This window comes from Astatotilapia calliptera, chromosome 11, assembly GCF_900246225.1.
Source record: "Astatotilapia calliptera chromosome 11, fAstCal1.2, whole genome shotgun sequence".
NCBI lineage: Eukaryota > Metazoa > Chordata > Actinopteri > Cichliformes > Cichlidae > Astatotilapia > Astatotilapia calliptera.
The window spans coordinates 10,045,183-10,067,259 of NC_039312.1; the positions used below are offsets into that span (position 1 = coordinate 10,045,183).

The window sequence follows — 22,077 nt, forward strand, 5'->3', positions numbered from 1 at the left end:
GCCGCATTTCGAGCAGTCTTTGGTAGTTACTAGGTAACAAAAGCTCAACACTGCCCCTAGCGTCCTGGAGCACTTCCATTGTGTTTTGGGGTTTGCATGTGTTTTGGAGTTTGTACGTGTTTTGGATTTTGTAAGTGCTTTGTCTCTAGGGGCCACCATAAAAAAAAGGCTATGCCTACCTAGTCTTTTTCTACAGTCTTCTTGTGATTGTGCTGTCATTATCATAAACATTTAACTCATAACTGTAGTCTGAGATAAGTAGTCAGTTGTTCTAAGCATTGCATGGTCTGACATTGGGGTGAATTTGCTGGGATGTCCTGGTAGGAAAACGTGCACCCAGCTACCAAAACTCTCATTTTTATAGAGGGGAAAGCCTGTGAAACAATCTGGTAACCTTTACTGAAGTTATTTTATTAAGTCGAGACTGTTTGAGAGCCTCGTCATAATTTGTGGAAGTAAAGATTAGCCCCCCTCCCAGTATAGACACTGGTGGTAGAGGCGAAGCAGGTGGAGACTTGGACAACTGGGCAAGATGAGGTGGAAACAGTGAGTTGCACGAATGAAGAAAAGCACCGAGATTTAAAGCATGCAGAGCAGTGGCTGATTGGTTCACAGAAGGTGGGCAACAAAAGATTGGGTCAGGGTGATGATAACAGAATCACGTTCAATAGTGAAGAGCTGGAAGTGTAGAAAAGGCTAGCCTGAAAGCCCAGGAATAAGGCCAGATGAGTGAATACAAATTGTCCTTTGGGAAATTACACATAAGCTTAAGAAGTTTGTAACATCTGGGATAGAGTCTACATCTTTTATGTCATCTACACCAACTGAAAGCTTCCATTCCTTATATGATAAAGCATTGAAAGCACCAACCAGTCCAGACTGGCACACCCACTATCATAACTTGATCAGATCATGTGTGTACTGGAAGCATGTATTGATAAAGTAAGTGCATTTTTGCTTATTTCAGCATCACTGGCTATTTTATATACGGCAACGTCTGTAAGCTTACACTGTACACTAAATACCATACTCTGAGTTTGATACCAGTAGATGAAATATTTGTGAAAAATGTTTGGCATGTCTTGGCCTTTGGACCATCCTAGAATTCCCAAACACAACATTTATTCTAATTTATGACAGCAATACATTTTTTGTGGTACCGATACCCAATTTCAAAAGCAACTTCCATTTGTTACTGCAGCTAAGCTTTAAAAGACTAAAGTTACACATACTACAAACACATTGTAAAATGGCTTGGATATGCTTTAGTTATCCACAAGAAGAGGGCTGTCTGGTGACAAAGTAGGTGAAAATTCAAAATATAGTGTACACTTAGCTCTTAAATTCAAGTGTCTTTTCCTTTTTTTTAATCTCACTACATATGACCTTTTAAGCCTAAAGCTTAAAAAGTAACTGGACTTATTCATTTAAGGAAATAACATGACTTGTTTTTGATCTTTATAGATGGCACTCTGAATTGAATATTTTCCAGTTGCATTTCTGCTCATGTGTTGACAAAACTAGATGATTTCCCTTTTGTCCTGATTACATTTTTTAAACCCACTGAAAAGAGAGAACCTGCCCACCCAAGGGAAACGGACTAGCCTGGGAACCTGTGTTATCTCTTGCAGAATTTGCAAAGCTTTCTCCCATTAGATTTCTGCTGTTTATCCAGTATATTGTGGATTAAATAAAACGAGTGACATCTCCATATGTACTTTTATGGTGACTTCCTCTGAGAGATAATGTGATGGTAAGAGAGCAAAATATAGTCATACTAAAAGCTGCACTGTCAGTACAGTTAATATCATGTAAAAGAAGCATTGCATTGTTGATGGTTAAAAAATTCTTATGTGTTGTTGTGCTCACCATTCCTGCTCTCTCAGATTTAGTTATTATGGAGTGCACTTTCCATTTTCAAACCTGAAATCAATTGGATGCTTATCCTTTTCCCACAAAGCCCTCTCTATTTGCTGGTGGTAGGAAGAAAGGCTTATCTGTGTGGTCCAGCCTCTACCCCTCACTGAGAGATGTCTGGACTATGCCTCCTCTCCTCCTTTCCTTCTCCCTGTCTCTCAGACACACATGCCAGATGCACGAAAAGAGGGAAGATGGCAATAGAACAGGAACTACTGATAGGAAAGACAGGCAAATGGTGGCAGAAGAGACAGGGACAGATGCATTTCAGTGTAACGAGAAGTAATTGTTTTTTTTTTCTCCTTTACCGGTTTAATTTATCTTAGTGATCAAGGTCAACATACCCAGACAGATTACATAAATTGCAAACCAAGCACTTGGCTAATTGCCTCTTATGCACTCCATTTAATTTTGCATCTTTACTTCAAATCAATACATTTTTTCTTTACTCAATTTTAATAAGTGTAGCCAGAAATGAAATGAGTATATGTCATCTCTGACTATAAATAGCTGACACACATGGACAGCAACGCGCACATATCCCATGTAGTAAATCTAACCTGTACACTAATCTCAGCCACTGACTGTGGACTAAAAGGCTGATGTAATGTGACACTCCATCTCTATAATTTGTTTTATGAACCCTCACCAGTGTAATTATCAAGGGATAGATTCATGGAGAGAAGCAAAGTTGACTTAGCATGATGAACCAACAAAAAGCTTGGGCCGCAGTTTTTAGATAACAAAGCCTGTAATACGGCTGGGCTCCATTTGAATGATCCAGTAATAAACCATAAAAAATAGACATCTGTTTTCCTTATGTATTCCATTTTCTTTTGATTTTCTGAAGCTTTAACCCAGTTTGCTGGACACTTTTGCACTTTTGATTCATCACAGAGTGAGGTCCATCCAATTCTAGTGAACCAGCATCAGTTGAATCAGTTTGATCTGTGTCTACTGAAGCCAATGAAAGAACTAAGAAGAGATACCTGGTGGCATTTTGGATTTAATAACTATGAAAACAGGATGGGGCGGGAGCAAAGCCATTAATATGATGTCTTTCACATGTATGCAAAACACAGGTGAAATAATGTGAAAATCAACCCATCATTTTTGAAAATGTGTCTTTATTGCATATCAGAGCCTTTTTTATTTCTGAGTCTATGTTTACTTGTACTTGAAGTAATATACGGCTGTTTGAGTGCTTTGTTCATTCTATCTTCTGAAGCTTCAGGCTTGTTTAATTTATTGTGTATCCTGACTATTTGATTGCTGTAATTATCTCATAAAGCTTTTGTGCAAAATGTATGTACTCACTCGTACTGGTGATGTTTACATTATGTAAGCTTTATTTACAATGAGTACTAGATGATTTGATTTAGGATCAAAAGTTGCACAGAAGATATGGATAAATGTTAACAATATTGAAATATATTGTTAATTGACATTTCAGACCTTGTCTTGAAATTTAAGTTATTCAAGAAATCAAGTTCAACATCCATCCTTTGCCCTTATGTGCTTCCTGTAACCAGAATGCAGGATTCCCTGCACTCTTAATACTACATCGTGTATCAACTGTGTAGGAGAACTTAGCAGGTGTCTTCACTCCTGCAGCCTCTCCATTATACTGGGTACAATTTTGTGATTGAGTTAGCGGCATTAAATTTCAGAGAATTAATTTAGGGAAAGGCTTTCTGTACCCTAAGCAAATTATGTTACTGTGCTAGATGGTGCTTGGCAGCATTAGCGGCTCTCTCCTGTATTAGGAAGTAAGTTAATACTTTCTTATTCCCCTTCTGCCATATTAAAATGAATAATTATTGTCTGTATAATCTTGGGGCCTAATGTTTAATTTCTAATGTTTATGCACATGGACCATAACATACATTTGCTATCATGGGGCACTGAAGGGATAAAAACTTAAATTCCACTGGGGGACTTTTGTGAAGAACTAAATTTCTCCTCGCCTTCATCTGCAGTCTCTGTCTAGATCAGATCTAGATCAAATTTAAGAAGTCCAGTTAGAGTAAATTTCCTCAAATAAAAGTCCAAATTTTCAAAAAGTTGCATCATAATTCAATGCAGTATATTTGAAAGTAGCCCAACTACATACTGTATATTCAAAAACTGGCTATCTTATAAGACAAAGTACTATTCAGCAGTATTCCAACAATGTTGAATTAATTTTCACAAATTAAGTGGATGGTACTTTAATAATAAATTTTTAAAAAAGTAAAAAATGTTCTATTTTCATTTAAGAGAATTTAAGATCAGCAGTCAAAAATAAAATACAGCTTTTGAAAAAGACTTCAGATCAATGTTCAAAATAAAAAGCCATAGTTTAAGTTTTTCCTTTCCTATGTTTCACATATAGACCATCTCAGCTTTAAACCTGATTTTGCATCTAATCTCACCGTGGAAGCACTTTCCTGTCTTACTTCTCTCTCCCCAACCAGATGGCCCCGCCCCTCCCCGAGCCTGGTTCTGCCAGAGGTTTCTTCCTGTTTAAAGGGAGTTTTTCCTTCCCACTGTCGCCAAAGTGTTTGCTCATAGGAGGTCATATGATTGCTGGGTTTTTCTCTGTATGTATTACCTTACAATATAAAGCGCCTTGAGACCACTGTCGTTGTGATTTGGCGCTATATAAATAAAAGAAATTCGTAAAATTCGTATTCTGAATGAAGGCTTTGATTGACTAGCATCACATGAAATGAGTTACGAAGCGTGTGCCGTGTACCTACATTGGCCAAGACAAACAAAAATGCTCAAGATTAAAACTACCATCAATTATGTGAGCTCTCTCATCATTTAAATGACCCTTACCTTTCTACTAGTCACCCTGCTCTTGTTTTCTCCTCTGTGCTCATCAAATTTCATATTTCTCCACAGTCATCTTATTTTGTCAGCATTTCCGCACAATAAACAGGTGACTACTTGCTCTCCCTTCTTGCCAAAATATATAACAATGCTTTCCTGCCATTTCTGCCTCCTTTCCCGTTCCAGCATTGCTTCCCAATAGATGGCCTCTAAAGCTTCTCAGTGCTGCATTCATGCTTGGATCCTAACTATTATTGCCAGCACAACTGAACCATGACAAAAAAAGACTGCACCCAATTAAAGCTCCGTCAGGCATTGGCACAAAGAGATTAAAAAACATATCTCCCCTGGGACCAAAATGAAGGAAAACAAGATGCATGCAAATTTATAAACTTTAAATTTACTTTGTCTTCCAGAGATATTATCAGCTAAATGTTGATGTTCTTTTGTAGTGCTCTATATCTTAACAGTTTCAGGCCTGGACCCTAGCTATGCATTTGATAGAAATGGGGATCACGCAGCATTAGATATTTTGTTGGTTCTTTGCACTTTCTCCTGCATCTTTTGAAAATCATTTTCTCTCCACACACTCAATATAACATTTTCTGTCAGTAATTTATGCAGTGAGGATTATTATGGTAATTGTTGTTAGTTTATACATGTGTAATGACTTGGATAAAATGGAAAATGGAAATGCCAGACTGCATATCTAAAAAGATGAGCTCCACTGATTTAGAAAAAGACATAGTTGCTATGAAGGTCAAGCAGCTGCAGATGTTGGTGTTCGTGACTATACACTGTCTCTACAAAGAGGGAGGTGTAGAACTTCTGTAGGTAATAAAAACAAACCACTGCAAGGCTTCACCATGCATGAAGCAAAATATACACTTCAACTGCTACCTGTTGCTTTTGCTTGAATTTGTATATTCAAACACTCTTAAATGTTATATGCATCTTAGAGCAATGTGAACATTTATTAGTAGGAGGTTGTGGAATTTTATATTGAGTGTAATTCAGGTGCTTGGCCTTTGTGTCAGTCACTTCGCTGAAAATGATTAATTTCTTCTCACTCTCGAAACACTGCAGGAAACCACCATTATTATGCTCATAATAACAGGAAATAATTGTAAATGCATTTGATTGTCAGTAACAGATGGTAGTAATCTGATGTTCATTGTAATGATATGTCAGGCAGAATTTTCAAGGCTCTTTACGTTCAGTAAGATGCTCTGCAACTATTGAGAAATGCACAGAGACGCTGCATCATCCCAGCAGCCTTTCGAACATTTTTTTTTGAGGAGTCAGCACTTCAACAAGTTTTTTTTTTTTTTTAAATAAAATGAAATATAATCAATGCATAGTGTATACTGTCAGTATCATCTTCAATTAAAAATCATTGTTGCTCTATTTCATATTGGTTTGACTTTTCAAATATTTAAACTTCATCAGTACTTCCAAGCACTTTGATGTCTTATTATGTTAAGTGCTTTACTCAGTTGATTGCCAAATATTAATGTAGCAGTTTTTCACATTTTCGATCAAAATCTATCAAGAAAGCCAATATTTGATAGTTGATGATATAGCAGATAGTGGCTGATACCTTACCCCATCTTTTTTTACATGTGTGTACTGGGTAGGAGTTGCTGTTGATCTTAAACTAATCGTACATGTGCACAGTGACAATAAAATGCATTCTTTTCTATTTTTCTATTTTTCTTACGTTATCTTTTGTGTGGATACAGTTTGTTATTCTTGGACTGAATAAGTGAAATTCTTTTTTTAATAGATATCTGGATGGGTGTCTGCTCTTGCTCTACTGGGGGGCTTTTTAATAACACCACACTCTTATCAGGAACATATTGGGTTCTTTTACATTATTCTTAAAGTAGATGACATTTATCATCTAAGGCTGCTGTTTGAACTTTTAGTTTGAGGTAGTGTTTGTATGTTATGATGATCTCCATTTGTTCATATCCATTTGTTTCTGCTCTTGTAATTGCAGAACTCATGGTCTACTACACTAGTGGTTACAGCATCCAGCAAATTTACAGCAAAAAGCTGTAAATTACTGTGGTGGTTTTTTTTTAATTCTGAAGTTATAGATGGGAGTTATATTACTTGGCCTATCACTTTTGGTTAATTTTTTTATTCAGATGTGAACATCAGTGTCTTGTCTTTAATGGACCAGACAAAACTTTAATATTTACTTATGTTTAGGTTCATAAGTGTAGTTAAATATTATTTTCACACATGAATAAGAGCTTAGAGGAGCTGTAAGTGAGAACTCAAGTATTCAAATCAATTGGATCTGAGCACAGACAGGAGAGAATAAAGCAAGTAATTGTCAGGTCATTCACAATTAATGCAATTCATTTCAAATTAGTTTCATTTATATAGCGCCAAATCACATTAACAGTTACCTCAAGGTGCTTTATATTGTAATGTAGGCCCAACAGTAATACCACATGGTGGATGTCTCTGTTTTATCCAAGTGCATAAAAAAACGGAATATATCTAGTGCTGAGAACACATCTGACATGCAAAATCTATTGTTTGCTACATTTGATTAAGAGCAGCTTCAGAAGTTGTCATGCGTCAAAGACATTTATGTTAGTCATGCTTTAATAGAGGCATTACTGTTTTAGTCACGCACTGTCCTTTGGCTGCATTTTCTCTCCTCTTTGCATCTTGCTGCACCCTAACACAACATTCCCACAAGTCCTGCAAATAAACCAAGGATGGTTAACCAGATCCGGGCTACAGGCAGGAAGAAGACGGAATCCTTTCTATTCAGGCAGGGGAACAGCCAAGAAGCTTTAACCCTGCAGCAGAAAGTGAATTAAAGAAGTGTTTGTGTGTGAGAACCTATGTGTGTGTATATATTTGTGTGTTTATACAATTGTATGTGTGTTAAAACTGGATAAAAAAAAAAAAGGGAGCCACTGCTTGTGCTACATTAGAGATGTCAGATTTGAAGTGTAGGGGCTGATTGTCCCCCTTAAGTAAGCTGAAGGCACTAATATGACCTGGCTATTTAGTCCAGAAAACTGAAATCTCAAATTACCACATTTTTGCATCTATATTTTCCTTTCTTCTGCATGCATTTCTTCTGCTCCTTTTATTTTCTCCTTTCCATTTCTCTTTGCAAATGTTATATGACTGTCTGACTTTCTCCGCAGGTGTCATTCTTCCTGTTCATCGTGTTTGTGGTTTACACCATGTTGCCGTTCTCCATGCGGGACGCCGTCATCGCCAGTGTTCTAACCTCTGCCTCTCACACCGTCGTGCTGAGCGTCTGCCTGTCTATCACAGCTGATCACGTCGAGCCAGTAGTGTGGCAGGTAAGGCAGTCAAATTTTAGCGTGAGTTAACAGTTGCGAGCACATGAATGCACATGTACCTGCGCAGAGATCATCAGCAGCCTCCTTAGATTGATATGCATACGGGGAAACCTGTTCAAAAGGTAAATCGCCCCTAACTAGCAACCACCTACATCTGAAGGTCACTAAATAAATACTGCGCTGTTCTTCATTTAAGGTAATTTATTATTACCATCTAGATCAAATAATAAAACAAAGTTGTTTTGTGACATTTAATTTGTTTCCTCATCAGGCTCAATATACAGGTTGTATTTATAGCAAACAAACAATTGTAACCTTTAAACAAAAACTAATTTAGGATATCAGCTGAGTGATAGAAATTCTAATGTATTTTTTTTATCCTTCATTAAAAGGTCACCTCTCTTTCTAGCACTACTGCTTCTTGTGTGCTAACTGTTCAGGCATATTCCATATGGTGATAAAGACAAAGCAAAAGCAATATCAGATAACTGTCTAGCTGATACTTTAATCAATTAGTGCCTAATTAAACCTGATTTCAGCAGTCAATAATTTTCAATACACTGGGGACTAATTTCTTCCAATCCATAAAGTAAACAGGATTAATTTAATAAGCATGTCACAAAAGCTCTTCCTCACTGACAACCTGAGACTTTGAAGAATTTCAGAGCCAGACACAACAAACATTTATAGCACACGAAAAATAAGTCTGATGATGATCATTAGTCCACCAACAAAAGCCTTTTGTTACATAAAAATGATTGAGCTGAATATCATTGAAACTTGAAAGATGTGGCGCTTGGGTTCAGCAAGAGCCCAAGAAAAATGTAATCTTTTTTTTTTTTAACAGAAATAGCGCACTGGCCCTGGTGGAGAACATACTAACCGAGTACCTTTCTAGTTTTACCAGATGCTCACTTCAATGGCTTCCAACATGTACAGTCACTTCAGAAATTATTCAGACCATTTTCTGGATAAAATTAGCATTTCCCGTGTGTATAGTCAATAAACTTCAAGTGACATCAGATGAAATAGGACAGCACTTTGTAACACATCACTTGATTTTACCCTGACATCAAAGGACTATAGATTAAAAGGAAAGTCTGGTGAATAAACTCAATGTGTAATATAGTATGTGCTACTTATATTCATTCAGCGTGCCAGCGGGCAGCAGTTGGCTACTTTGGTGTGAAAACTACAGCTAGCTAAACAGTGCTGGGATGTATTACGTGTTTCATTTCTTTAAGTACTGTGTTATGTTGCTCAATAGCTTCCTGGAGTGGAGTAAGTCATTTGGTACACTACTTGTTAGAGGACTGACATTGAAGTAGCTCCCTTTTTTGGCACTAAATGGCCATCTGAGGCTGGCATACAGCTGTCAGACATACCTAGACTTTGTACAAGAAAATGTAAACTGATTTTCTATTGCAAAAATATTTTGCTAAAGCAACAGTATAGCGATGTGGCATTCTAAATGACATAGTCATGTCATATTTTAGCTTCTGTGAAGGGCTGATACAGAGGAATCACTCTGCTGTGTGAAAAGATCAATCCTAACCTGACTGTTATCATGACATGAATCACAAGTTAGAACTCGTGGTTCATGGTGCTTTAAAAGATGTTACAAAAGTTAATCATTTACAGATATTGACACTCTGCTCAAAAGCCTGTTGGTTAAATCAGTAAATGGGCAAGCCGTTGTCTCCTTTCCTGAAAAGATGTGGGGAAAAGTAGTGTGACATGCCCATTTTTCTGCTTTCCTGTGCAGTTAAAAAAGAAGCTTGTCATCCATGGAGACTGTTTTCTTAGTTTGGCAAGTAGAAATATACTTGAGTCTACCTACTTTGTTTTACACTATGATTCTCCATTTTAACAGTGTTTTAAAATTCAAATTTGAAATCAAGTTGTTTGCCAGGTCAAATTGTGCTATGTGAAAGGGGTTTTTAATTCTGGCATATTAAAATGTCAATTAATGTTGTGTTTTGTTGTTTAACGGCATGCTTTGTTTTTGCAAGAGGAAGGAACAAGACCTTTTCCCCTGAAATCATCATTGCATTTTGTATTTACTTGAGTTATATTTGTTAATATTAAAACATTTAATCAGGATGAGGGTAAATACTTTTTACTGTGCTGTGTGTCAGCTTATATTGTGGATCTTCCCTCTGTCTTCCTCAGGCAGTAGCCATGGTTTTGTCAATCTTTTGTGTTGGGACAGAGTGTGGCTTATGTCCTTTTTTTTTTTTTTAGATAAGAGCAGTGAGTCAGTGTGACAGGATGCTCTCAGGCTTATGTGTGAAAGAATAACTACTTGAGAGCAGCTATTAAAAACCTCTGCTGAGGTGACGTTGATGGATTTTGTAGTACAACAACATCCTCTTTAGTCCAGTTTGGTTAAGATGTCCCAAATATATTTAACATATATTGCTAAGAAAGGATTTAATGGGTCAGAAGGAGCATTTGAGATATTGGGGTGCTGTAACTTAATAGTTAATAAAAGGAAATTGTGAATATACACTATCAAAAAATGCTTGACTAAAGCAGCTCAAAAATTGCTACTGTGAATACCTAACTGAGCTCAGAGCTTTAGGATGAAATATTGTTTTCAAAATTTTAAGTAAGATTGTGTTTTGTTTTGTTTTAGCTCTAGTGTGAAAATAGAAACGTTTGCCCCCCCCCCCAAAAAAAAGCTGCTGTAATGTAATTAGGAAAACTGCTTGTGTTGTCGCTAGAATTGTTCTTCATAAACACCTTAATCAGCTGCTGGTACGATCAGCATCCCAGGTTCATCTCAGCAAACTGAAGAAGAAACAACATGGTAATTTACTTTATGAATGCAGATAATTAAGAACACTGAATGCATCTTTTCAGTGTTAATGACCAGGTATGCCCACCAGTGCGTCATATAGTTGAAACTGTTCAAACCTTTACTGTGTTTGTGTGTTGGTGCAGCATCGTGCTTTTACCGATTGGCTGATGGCTTTTTCAGGGCAACCGCCATCTGTTCAGTCCTTCTCAAATCTTATAAGATGAGCTACATCCTCAATATGTGTATTATGATTCTATATCCTTTAAGTAATGCACACAAACACACAAAAGCAAATAGAGATTAACATATAAACATGTGGGTTATTTATGTATAATCCAAATATACTGTATATATTATAATGTATATAAATATGCTATAAATATTTATGCACAGCTAAAGTAATTGGCTGTGACTATATATAGACTTGAAGGATATATGGGCAGAAATCTGTGCCATCAGAAACTGAATTTGAATAAGTTAAATTTGAATTGCTCAGATTGAATCTGAATTGTAACTTGAATAAATGCTTTGGACTGGAGTTTGAGACCCCTGTCATATGGAATATGACAGGTGTGGTTGAACTGCATGAAGACTCTGAAGTTTCTCTTCTCTTCTGGCAGGACAGGAATGTGGCCTTGTCCTGTGAGCCACTGTAAGGATGTACTTAGAGTAGAACTGGACTGTCACCAGCCTCAGGCTCTTCACCCTTTTCAAAGACAAAGCAGTCATTTAGATAAAATATTAGATATTGTTTACCTGTAAATGCACAAAGTAAATTTAGAAATGTAATTATTGTCAAGAGTGAACAAGCACTGATAGTGTAATCTACAGCTGTGGCCAAACGTTTAGAGAATGAGAAGTGTTGTTTGCTTATTTACAAAGTTTGCTGTTTTAGTGATAGTTGTACATCACATTATATCACTTCAAACAGAGGTGATCCAGTAATGCTGCACTAATGAATTAGACTAACTATTCACTTTAGCTAAAGTTATTAAGTTAGCTAAAGAGTTGGGATGCTGTGTAAGACATAAATAAAGCTAAAATACAAAAGGTTTGGACACCGTTTTGCATGTTTCCCTACTGTAGGGTCTCTGCAAGCATACAGAGGGGTACTCTGAGAGGGTACAAGATGACAACTTTGGAATTCTACTAGAAACAGTCGATCATATTTGTTTGTCAATTAGCATTTTTAGCTAACAGCTACAATAAGCATAAAAGTTACCTTACGGCTATCATTTGTTAACATGACGCTTGTGGCCCCCCCACACTCCCTAGCAGATCATTACATGGAGAAACCTTTGGAATGCAAGCATGCTGATCCACACAGGTATGCACACATGGGTATTCACAGACGCGGACTAAAGCTTTCTTGGCTGCTGCCTCAAAGCACACTGTGCGCTGTCTATCTTGCGTGCTGCACAATATCGTTTATTACTTAGTAAATACTGATATCTATGACTAGCTAGTTTATTGTGATGGTGCTTTGTTTTCTCTATTATTATGTTGCTCTTTGTTGTTTGCTGTCTCCTCTGTTTGTTTTTGTTTGTTTGTTTGTTTGTTTTTTTCTCCATACAGGTGACCCAGGAGTTTTTTTTTTTTTTGTCTCTCTTCCCCCCCCTTCTCACCGTCTCTTCTCCCCTTTGGTTTTCTTTCTTTCTCTCCCCCTCTCTCTCTCATTCATTCCCCCTGTCCTATTTATTAAAAAAAAAAAAAAAATGACAAAGGATGAACTGAAGCTCTGCCATCACGTAATGTCGCATACTGCTGTTTCTGATGTCATTTAGAAAAAAAGAAAAAACAAAACAAAAAAAACAAAAAAAAAAACATGACGCTTGTTCTTATACATGTAATACATTTATTACCAACCTGAGAGTTTATCCGCTGGTCATTCGACATGACCAATGACTTCTGAAGTCTTAATTCAGCTCAAGACGCTGTAGATTCCCGTCAGTAACACTTTCGGTCCGCTAGTAAAACGTAGTTCTATTAATCTGCGCTTGAACCGGAACCGGATGTAAGTTCCAAAAAACTGAATTTTGGAACTGAAATTGAATTGTAGAACTGAAACTGAATGGTGAGAAGTGAAACTGAAATTATTCGAGAGCTGAATGTTTAAAGGATAAAATGCAGCTTCAAAGCAAATCAATTCATTTTCAAAATATAAAATTCAATTTCAATTTAGTGATCATCATTTTCAAATCATAAATTCAATTTCAAATTAGACTAATTCAAATTCAGTTTTCAAAAGCATTTATTCAAGTTACAATTCAGATTCAATCTGAGCAATTCAAATTCAAATTGAACTTATTCAAATTCAGTTTCTGATGGCACAGATTTCTGCCCATAGTTATCAGTTTTCACACTTGAATTAGTAAGAAAATGTATGTGAGTTTTTCCAAAACATCAAAAATAATTCTTTAAAGCAACACACACACACACACACACACACACACACACACACACACACACACACACACACACACACACTCAGCCACACTCAATCAAAAGAGTATTAATTTTTTAAAGAGAGAGAGAGAGATAGAAAACTTAAAACATGTTTTCATGAAAATCTCTACGTCTACACAATGTTAATGTTTGAAATTCAGTAGGATGACATTTACACTTTTTCTGTTTCTACCCGCTTATTTCAAATCCCATTATTTACAAATCAGTATCCAGATTTTTTTAGACTAGATAGATTTTTGTTATTTCAGAAATGTTTAATATTGCATTCAGCAGTTTTTGGGGGAAAAAACAGTCAATCAAATCAGTCTGTTCCTCCAGACATTTGTAAATGTCAGCTGTTAAGTGCCTACACACTCGTGAGAGACTGCCCAGGGGGTATTAAGTGAGAAGCAACCATGCCAACATCTTGACTTTGTCAGGTCTATTAAACTTTACAGTGTTGGCTCATTGGTGTTTTAATGAAGCGGCTTATTTATTGAACAGGAAATAGCACTTTGTTGGATCCACATTTACTTGTGGGTAATATTTAGAAGCAATAATAATGAAGCATTAGCATTTTCATCTTTTGCAAATATAATTATCTGTTTCTGGTCCTTAGAGGTGCAAAGATTACTCAGGTAGCTCAGTGTAAAAATATTCTTATTTCTTTTAGTATTTCTCATATGCCTCAACCTTATGGGAGATTAGATACTGTAGTTATCTATTGGTAGACGTACAGAGAAAGCTACTAACTAAATCTATCATTAGAGCTATTAAAACATTATTTTTTAAAACGATGCTCTTATTTCAATATTAGTGACTTCTTTGATTTTTGGGGGTACTAACGTTAATGCAATGCAGACTTTGATGTAATTAGGTCCTGTGCAACACTGAAAGTGTTCGTGTAAGCTGACCACTGTGTTTTTGTATCAAAGCTTCTCCCTTCAGACTAGGAGCAAACTTCTGATGCGCACTTTCTTAATTATTTTTGAGTACTTAAGTCATCAATAATTCATCACAGTGTTCACACTCCATTTAAGCTTTAGCTGACAGAATTTCACATAAACTACTGCGGTAGTAGCTGTTGAATATTGCATGCATTACCTGTTTTTGGAGGATGTTTTGAAGGACGGGGGGCTTCATTTGAATTCAGATAAGGGTTTTTGCCTTTGTTAAAGATATATTACATACTTAAGTGTGTTTGTGAGGTCTAAACTGTGAGACTGGTATTTCTTGAATTCTTGAATTTCTTTGTCTCATCCTTTCAGATTGAATCATATTAAAGTTTTATGTCAGTAATACGAACCAAAAATGCAATTCTTGAGTATTTCTGTCTGTACTCAGATCATCCAGGTCTCAACGGTGTTGCATTTCACTGGATGTGATTTTCATATTGCCAAAAAAAGAAACCTTCTTTATGGTTCAATTGTGTGATTTACCTGCATTCCTGTATTTAAATTCCTGTTGACTGAGAAAAGGAGTTGAGCAGCAGTTGAGCAAAGTCAATGATCTCTCATTTGAGCCATATTCACACACGCAGTGCATCTCTGAACTTATCTCCCCCAAAATTAGCCGACAGAGAGGCATGTAAGATGCAGATATCCAGACAACAACATGTCTCCAACTTTTTATATCCTTAAAGAAAGGTCGGTTTGTGGCATGGTGAGAAAAGTGCTTGCAATAGCCCAGTGAATTCACAATCACACACTTGCCTCAGGTTTGCTGCCTCCAGCTATTTTTAAGATTTTATTGTGGGTGTTCTACTAAAAAAACGTTCATTTTTTATGTTCTTGTTTGATATTTGTGGTTGCTTTTTTGATCCTTTGTATCCTTGTTTGCTAATCATTGTGAAGACATTTGGATTGTTTACAGTGCAAGCTAAGTGAGTTATCTATTGGCACTTGTCTACACAATGACATTTATGTAAAAGAATTTTAACATCTCTAATTAGAAGTAGGCAGCCCGCACCATGGCCCTTACCATCTCACTTAAATGGAAATCTGTGAAATCACATCCATTTTCAGTGCATTTTGAATTAATTTTGACACACCAACTAGGCCAGTATTTGTCTTTCTCAAGCATAGAGAAAACTCTGCATGTGTTTTGTGGATTTGGTCTAATATATGGGACCTTGTGTAATACACCGACACGAGGGTTCTTCGGAATTATGAAGAATTTGGCCCAATAGAACAACCAACGAATTTATAATACAAATGGAGTGTGATCTTGGTTCTTATTACCTGCAGTATTTCCGACTTCTTCTGCATATTTGAGTTCCTTCAGCAAGACTTTTTTTAAAAATTTATTTTCAGCTAATTATTTACAGGGCACTACGGAGTAGACAGAAAAGTGGGGAGGAGCTACAAGGGTCTAAGGCTGGGATCTCAAACTCCAGTCTTAGAGGGCTGGTGTCCTGTGTCCCTGTTGCAACCACCTGAATACAATTAGTAGGTCATTATCAGTACTCTATAGAACTTGACTGCATGCCATTTGATTCATGTTACAGCAGCTCATGAGTGAATGAACATGTTGCAGTAAAAGTACTTTTAGAAGTAAATTTTTCCAAACACTTAGATTTACTTAAATTTACTTGAGTGGGGTTAGGGGTTGCCACTTCAGCATGCAGTCAAGTTCTCTACTAATCTTATTCAGGTGTGTTGAAACAGGGACACATGGAAAAGTTTCAGGACAGTGGCCCTCGAGGACTGGAGTTTGAGACCCCTGGTCTAAGGAGTGTCTTGTTTGGTGGACTTGGAATCATGTTCGCTTTTTTGCAGATGATGTTGTTCTGTTGATTTTATCCAAACACAACTTCCAGTTCACAGTGGGATGGATTATAGTGTGAAGCAGCTGGGATGAAGGTCTTGGTTCCTCAGCTGGAAAAGAGTAGATTGCCTGTTCCCATGAGGTGCTCACAGATCTTTTTTCCTGTTTTTGTGCCTTTGTCACTGGCAGTTATTTTGTTTGTTTGTTTTTTGGTATTTGGATATTGCCTACCACCATGACTCATTTTAGGTAAATTTTAACAGTGTACAGAGCTAAAATGCTTGTGGACCTTACTGTAGTTTGATATATCCTTTCAATTCTAAGTTACTGTTTGTCATTTGTGCTTGTGGTCATTACTATTGAGGGTCTACTGAAGACAGGACCGGTGGACATCTGTCACTGATGTACAATAAAAACAAGATTCATCTGCACACTAATGTCTTTCTCTATCCACATGTCAGTAACATGGCAGAAATATAACATTCAGAAAGTGAAGTTTCCTGGTTTTAGATAATCCCAGCAGGAGTCACAGCTCTTGAGATGTGATACTCACCTAACCCTGCTGTTATCTGTAATTGGGTACCACTGAGGTACAAATGACTCGCACCACCAGCCTTTATACACAGCTGATATTTCAATGCAGTTTCACGGAAAAACGTGTAATAGACACGCCGGTCAGCCGTGTCCATTTCGCGCTTTGCCTCTCCAAATCGAGAATAGACACCCATGCAGAATTTGCAGTAAGTTGCAATAATCTGCAGGAACAGCAGAGGGAAATATTTTATTTCAACTCAACATGAAAATAATCATGGAAAAGTGTTTAAACAGACATTATTAACACAATACATATTAGCCACCAAGGTACTTCATACCTTTTTTGCTCACTACTGACTTTGTAGCTTTTAATATATTATCTCCCATTGCTGGTAATAAAATTTCTACATGCAGTAATGCAATTTCAGCATGTGTGGCTATTTCATGTTTTGGAGAGGCAAAGTGTGAAGTCGAAACGGTGGACTGATGTGTGTATTACAAGGCTTGCTGTGATGTTGGGTTGGATATTTGAGATGGGTTGTAAGTAGTCAGTGTGAGAGTCGGGTTATAGAGTAATATTTATGTTAACTTAATGTGATCTGTTGAGCACATATTACAGTTGAGTACATATTGGTAAAATATCACATACCTGCATAAAAGGATAAACTCAAATGCAAATTAAATGCACCCAGTCTTCTTTGCATTTAGATTTCAAGTATAGTTAAAGGAAATTTAACTTTACTGACATTGCGCCTGAAAATATTCTTTTTAGTCTTCAAAGAGTACACGCCATTTGAATATATCGACCTCAGCTACACACAATAGGAAGTAATTTGCATTTAACATCAGATGCAGGTTTTGCATACTGAAAATTTCTCTGAAGTGACTTCTGGGGTTTTTTCAGGCTCTGGTGCAGCAAAGTTTATATTAACCAGCCACTAAAGATGTGCCTGAATAGATTATTTGTTAAATATGCTGGTATGATAAGGGAATTTTAAACTTGGATTTTAACCCTTCCATGCATGAATTATGACAACCTCAATCAGGATTTTTTCTTAAGTATTTTTATTCATCAAAAATACTTAAGAAAAAATCCTGATTGAGGTTGTCATAATTTATGCATGACAGGGTTAAATAATAATAATTACAATGAAACACACCACACATCTGCAGTAACATTAAACGCACAGTGGGTGGCAGGGTATGGAGTGACACATCAGTGACAAGTGTAGAGGTTTATGTACAAGTATAACGTCAACACTGACACAAATACAAGAAAACAGCCTTTGAATAGCTGTCCACCGTAGTGACCACTATGCGTGAAAGGGTTAAAATATTATATACAGTCTATGGGTTAAAGCGCTTCTATAAACCACCGTACAAAAGCCCCTGTCCATCTTTTTGTGGCTTTCTTCAGTCATTCAGTGATCTACCCTATAAAACTGTTCTACAGTACCAGATTCTGGCTGTTTTGTCAGTTTTCCCACTGACAATGGATGATGATCAACAAAGCCAAGCTTGTCCATACTATATCGTTTAGAAGAACGATATATAGAGAAAAAAATGGGGTTTTTTTCTGTTCTTTCAGTATTTTTTAATGTGCAGAAAAAAGGCCTGGCAGAGAGGAAGAGGGATGTCTTTTTGAAATACACTGAATAGATGTGAAAGTAAATCCAGACAGCAGGTCACCTCATGTACTTGGCTACTGGCCTCAATGTTTGCTTTTGTTAAATATAGAGATATGGTACATTTCTGGTGTAGTCACATAAACATTTAAGGAAGCAGCTTTCTCAATAAGGAGACAATATCTGCATAGTTTATACTATTTTCACCTCAGTATGATTCACTGCAATATTTCTTTATTGGCTCTCACTAGTTTTATAGGTATTGCTTGCCTTGGACCCTGGTTAAGAAAATGTTGATGGGGAGTCTTTTTGTGATGGATAAGTAGGAAGAGTCTGCTGCAGGTGGTTACAATTGCTTTATACTTGTGTGTGCAGCTGCCTCGTCTGCCTTTAAGCTGTCAAATAAAATACTGAATAATTTAGCATTGTAAAAAGGGTACATAGGGTTTTTTTGCTTTTGTTTGGAAAATAACTTTAAATTCAGTTTCAGCTGTTTACTAGAAGCAAAGTACAGATGTCTGCAAGCTATAAAATTCATGAGCTTTAGTTTTTGTGGTTTTTAGACATTTTTGTTTTCTTCTTGTCTGACTATTATTACTAAAATAAAACGTCCTTTTTGCAAAGGTCACCAGCTTATACTTGTGCTGTGATGTAAGTCTGTTGGGCATATTTATGTCCAAAAAGAGAGAACAATGGTCACTGTGACAGTAAGGTCAACATTATGCAGGAGAGAAAAGACACAAAGATGGAGAATAGAAGTGAAAGAGAAATAGCGAGAATGAGACAAGGCATGCAAGAGTGTGAAGGAGAGGGAGATTTCTTTTCAAGCAATGGGGAAGAACCATTAAATTATCCATTTGCTGTATAGCTGGGAAATATTAAACTCGAGGTTACCAGAGCTCCAGGGTCTTTACACATCCAAATCTTTAATAAACATCCAAATTGTTCCTGTAATGGGGCTTCGTGTTTAGTGCAGCCCTGCGTTTTGCCTGAAATGTGCGGAGAAATAAAGTCTTAATTCTGAGGACAGACTGCAATTTGCACTCCATGCTTATAGTGGAGAGCATCTATCCCTGTGTGTCATGGTTTGTATTGTGTGACTCTGAAGTAGGACATGCTCTATAAAAGACTTTCTTTTAAGATTTTGTTTTGTTTTGTGGTGTTTATATGTATGAAAAATTAAGACATCATTTCCAGTCTTTTGAATCATTAAAAGTAGCAGCGTAGTAAATGTCAATTCTGACTTGAGACAATTTGTCACAGTCAAAAAGGTGAAAGTTTTCTCCACAAGTTTGGCTTAACTTTGCCATACTATGTCATTTATCTGCTGAATACAAAATGCACTCACATTGTTGAGTGAGAAAGAAAGATGTATCCAAAATATTGAAATGTTAGGCATTAAAAACGCTTTAAAGCCAGGACTTAAATTGGTTTTGAGGTAGTCTGTCAGTTATGAACTTTCATGTGTAGCACTTGATGAAATGACAATCCATTTATTCAAAATTGTAGTCTGTGTCACAGCAGCACTGTGGACTGATAAACAGAACGTGCTCCATACCAGCGGTCCCCAACCTTTTTTGCGGCACAGACCGGTTTATATCCGACAATATTTTCATGGACCGGCCTTTAAGGTATCGCGGATAAATACAAAAAAATAAAACCAGTACCAAAGAAAAGAAGATTTATTCATAACACATGGGAAAAGACCCAGGGAAACTGAGTTAAAGATAAAAATGATATAAACAAAAATAACGACAAAAAACGATAAAAACCATGAAAACCATAAATTTCACACCCAAGCCTCAACTCTCGCGGCCCGGTACCAAACGACTCCGGGGGTTGGGGACCGCTGCTCCATACCACATCCCAGCAGTCAATCTGCAGCTGATATAAAGATGAACAAATACAAATGGGAGACTGTTAAGATCTTCTTTGCTATGACTTTAGTATTAGTGTATTTAAAAATAAGATGAATTCTTTGGTTAGCGCAAAGTAGTGGACACTAAAGACATTTCTGGCATAAATGCATATTAGTACATAATATGTACTAATAATACTGATAGGCCATCTTATTAAGGATTTTACTAAATACACTTTCAATTCAATAAAACTTTATTGATCTTGAAGGTTGACCCCGAAGGAAATTGGGTTGTAAAATGTATGGGTGTAAAGATTTTGGCTTCTCATTATTGGAATAAACAAATCTAATTAAGCTTTATTGTGCTCAAAACAATCCATGTTTTAGAGCAGTTGTCTCAACTGAGCCCACCATTTGTCAAATAGTGCTTGTAGTGGCATGTGATGTTTGCTGCAACAATGCTAATTAAGTTAGAGCTTTTTGTGTGCGATCAACCTGAACTCAGGGGAGAGTCTATTTATATAGACGGGATGTAGTCACATAGGTTGCCCTTATTTGTGTTTCTTACAGGGTAGAGGCTGGGTTGCCATTGTAAAACTGAAGTGAGAGAAAATAAACAACCGAGCAGGGGCAGTATAGCGGTGTCAAATTTATCCAATGCCATTATTATCTGATTGTATTGTATTTTTCTATTTAATGTCATCAGCCGCCACAGGATGTTTCATTAAATAACTGGAAATGAAAGATGTGTATTTATATGCCACATTACCCTTGAATACAATGTAGTGCTGCCTATTGATGTCACTGCAAGATCTCACCATAGGATCAGGAACCATTGAGGAAAATATTTACTTTAGGTTGATTTTTACTTTCTTTGCTAGGCCTTCCTATAACAGGAACTATTTAATGGACTGATTCTAAATATGAGTTTAAATTCTTTATATTGTATTGTAACCACTATTTTATATATATATAGTAAAGCTTAACAACACTTTTTATTGTTATTGTTCTCTGTTCCTACCCAGATTCTGGCCAATGTTATCATTTTCATGTGTGGCAACATGGCTGGAGCGTACCATAAGCACCTGATGGAGCTGGCACTCAAACAGACCTACCAGGACACCTGCAACTGCATCAAGTCCCCAATTAAACTGGAGTTTGAGAAGAGACAGCAGGTAACGTGGTTAATAACACTTAATTAAAACACTGAAACAATGAACACCAGGCAATAAAATATTTATGATGTTGCTGTTCATTACAATAATTGTTACAGTAATGACTTTCAGATTTTAAACATTACCTCTAATTATCATTTGCTAATTTAGTAATATAGTGTAGTACAATGGCATGGGGAAATGTTGGAGCCTTGTTAGAATGACTTATCTTATAATGTAGTCTGAATATTTATGTCATGCACTCGAGTCAAACATCCCACTGCTACTTAACTCATCTTTCCTCTATTGTTCTTTTGTTTCCTATGTATTTTTATGTCATACGTACATGCTATACTTAGCGGTTCCATAGAGTATTTGAGTGTTTTACACATTTGCCTAACAAGTGAAAGATCCCCAATTTGATCCCAAGAGGAGACACAAATCCCAATGAGTTTGTGTCAGGAAAGATATGTGGTGTAAAAAAAATCTGCCATATAAAACATGCAGAGCTACCATGTGAATATGGGAACAGCTGAAAGTAGCACTTGTGTCCTGTGCTTAAAATGTCACTCTTCATATTAACACTCAAATTATTGAAATCAATCGGCTCTGGATAAATGGATTCCTTCTTATAGCACTTTTCTATTCCACCTGAGCACTCAAAGCGCGTCATTGACCCGTTCATACAATCAGTTTTATTATGCTTAAGTGCTTTCTGTTAGTATTTGAGTATCTTTGGCATGCAGACCTGAACAGCCAGGGATTGAACCATCAACCGTCCAGCTACTAGATGAACTGCTCTATCTTCTGAGTTACA

At 36.7% G+C, this 22,077-nt stretch overlaps 1 protein-coding gene across 8 annotated transcripts in view; it reads left to right on the plus strand.

Moving 5' to 3' along the window:
- adcy2a (adenylate cyclase 2a) overlaps positions 1-22,077 on the plus strand; it is a 61,855-nt gene that overhangs the window by 19,679 nt on the left and 20,099 nt on the right. For all 8 annotated transcript variants that reach the window (XM_026184648.1, XM_026184642.1, XM_026184644.1 and 5 more), the window contains 2 exons: positions 7,914-8,075; positions 21,132-21,281. In XM_026184648.1, the coding sequence (XP_026040433.1) occupies positions 7,914-8,075; positions 21,132-21,281 (312 nt within the window). The remainder of the gene's footprint in view (positions 1-7,913; positions 8,076-21,131; positions 21,282-22,077) is intronic.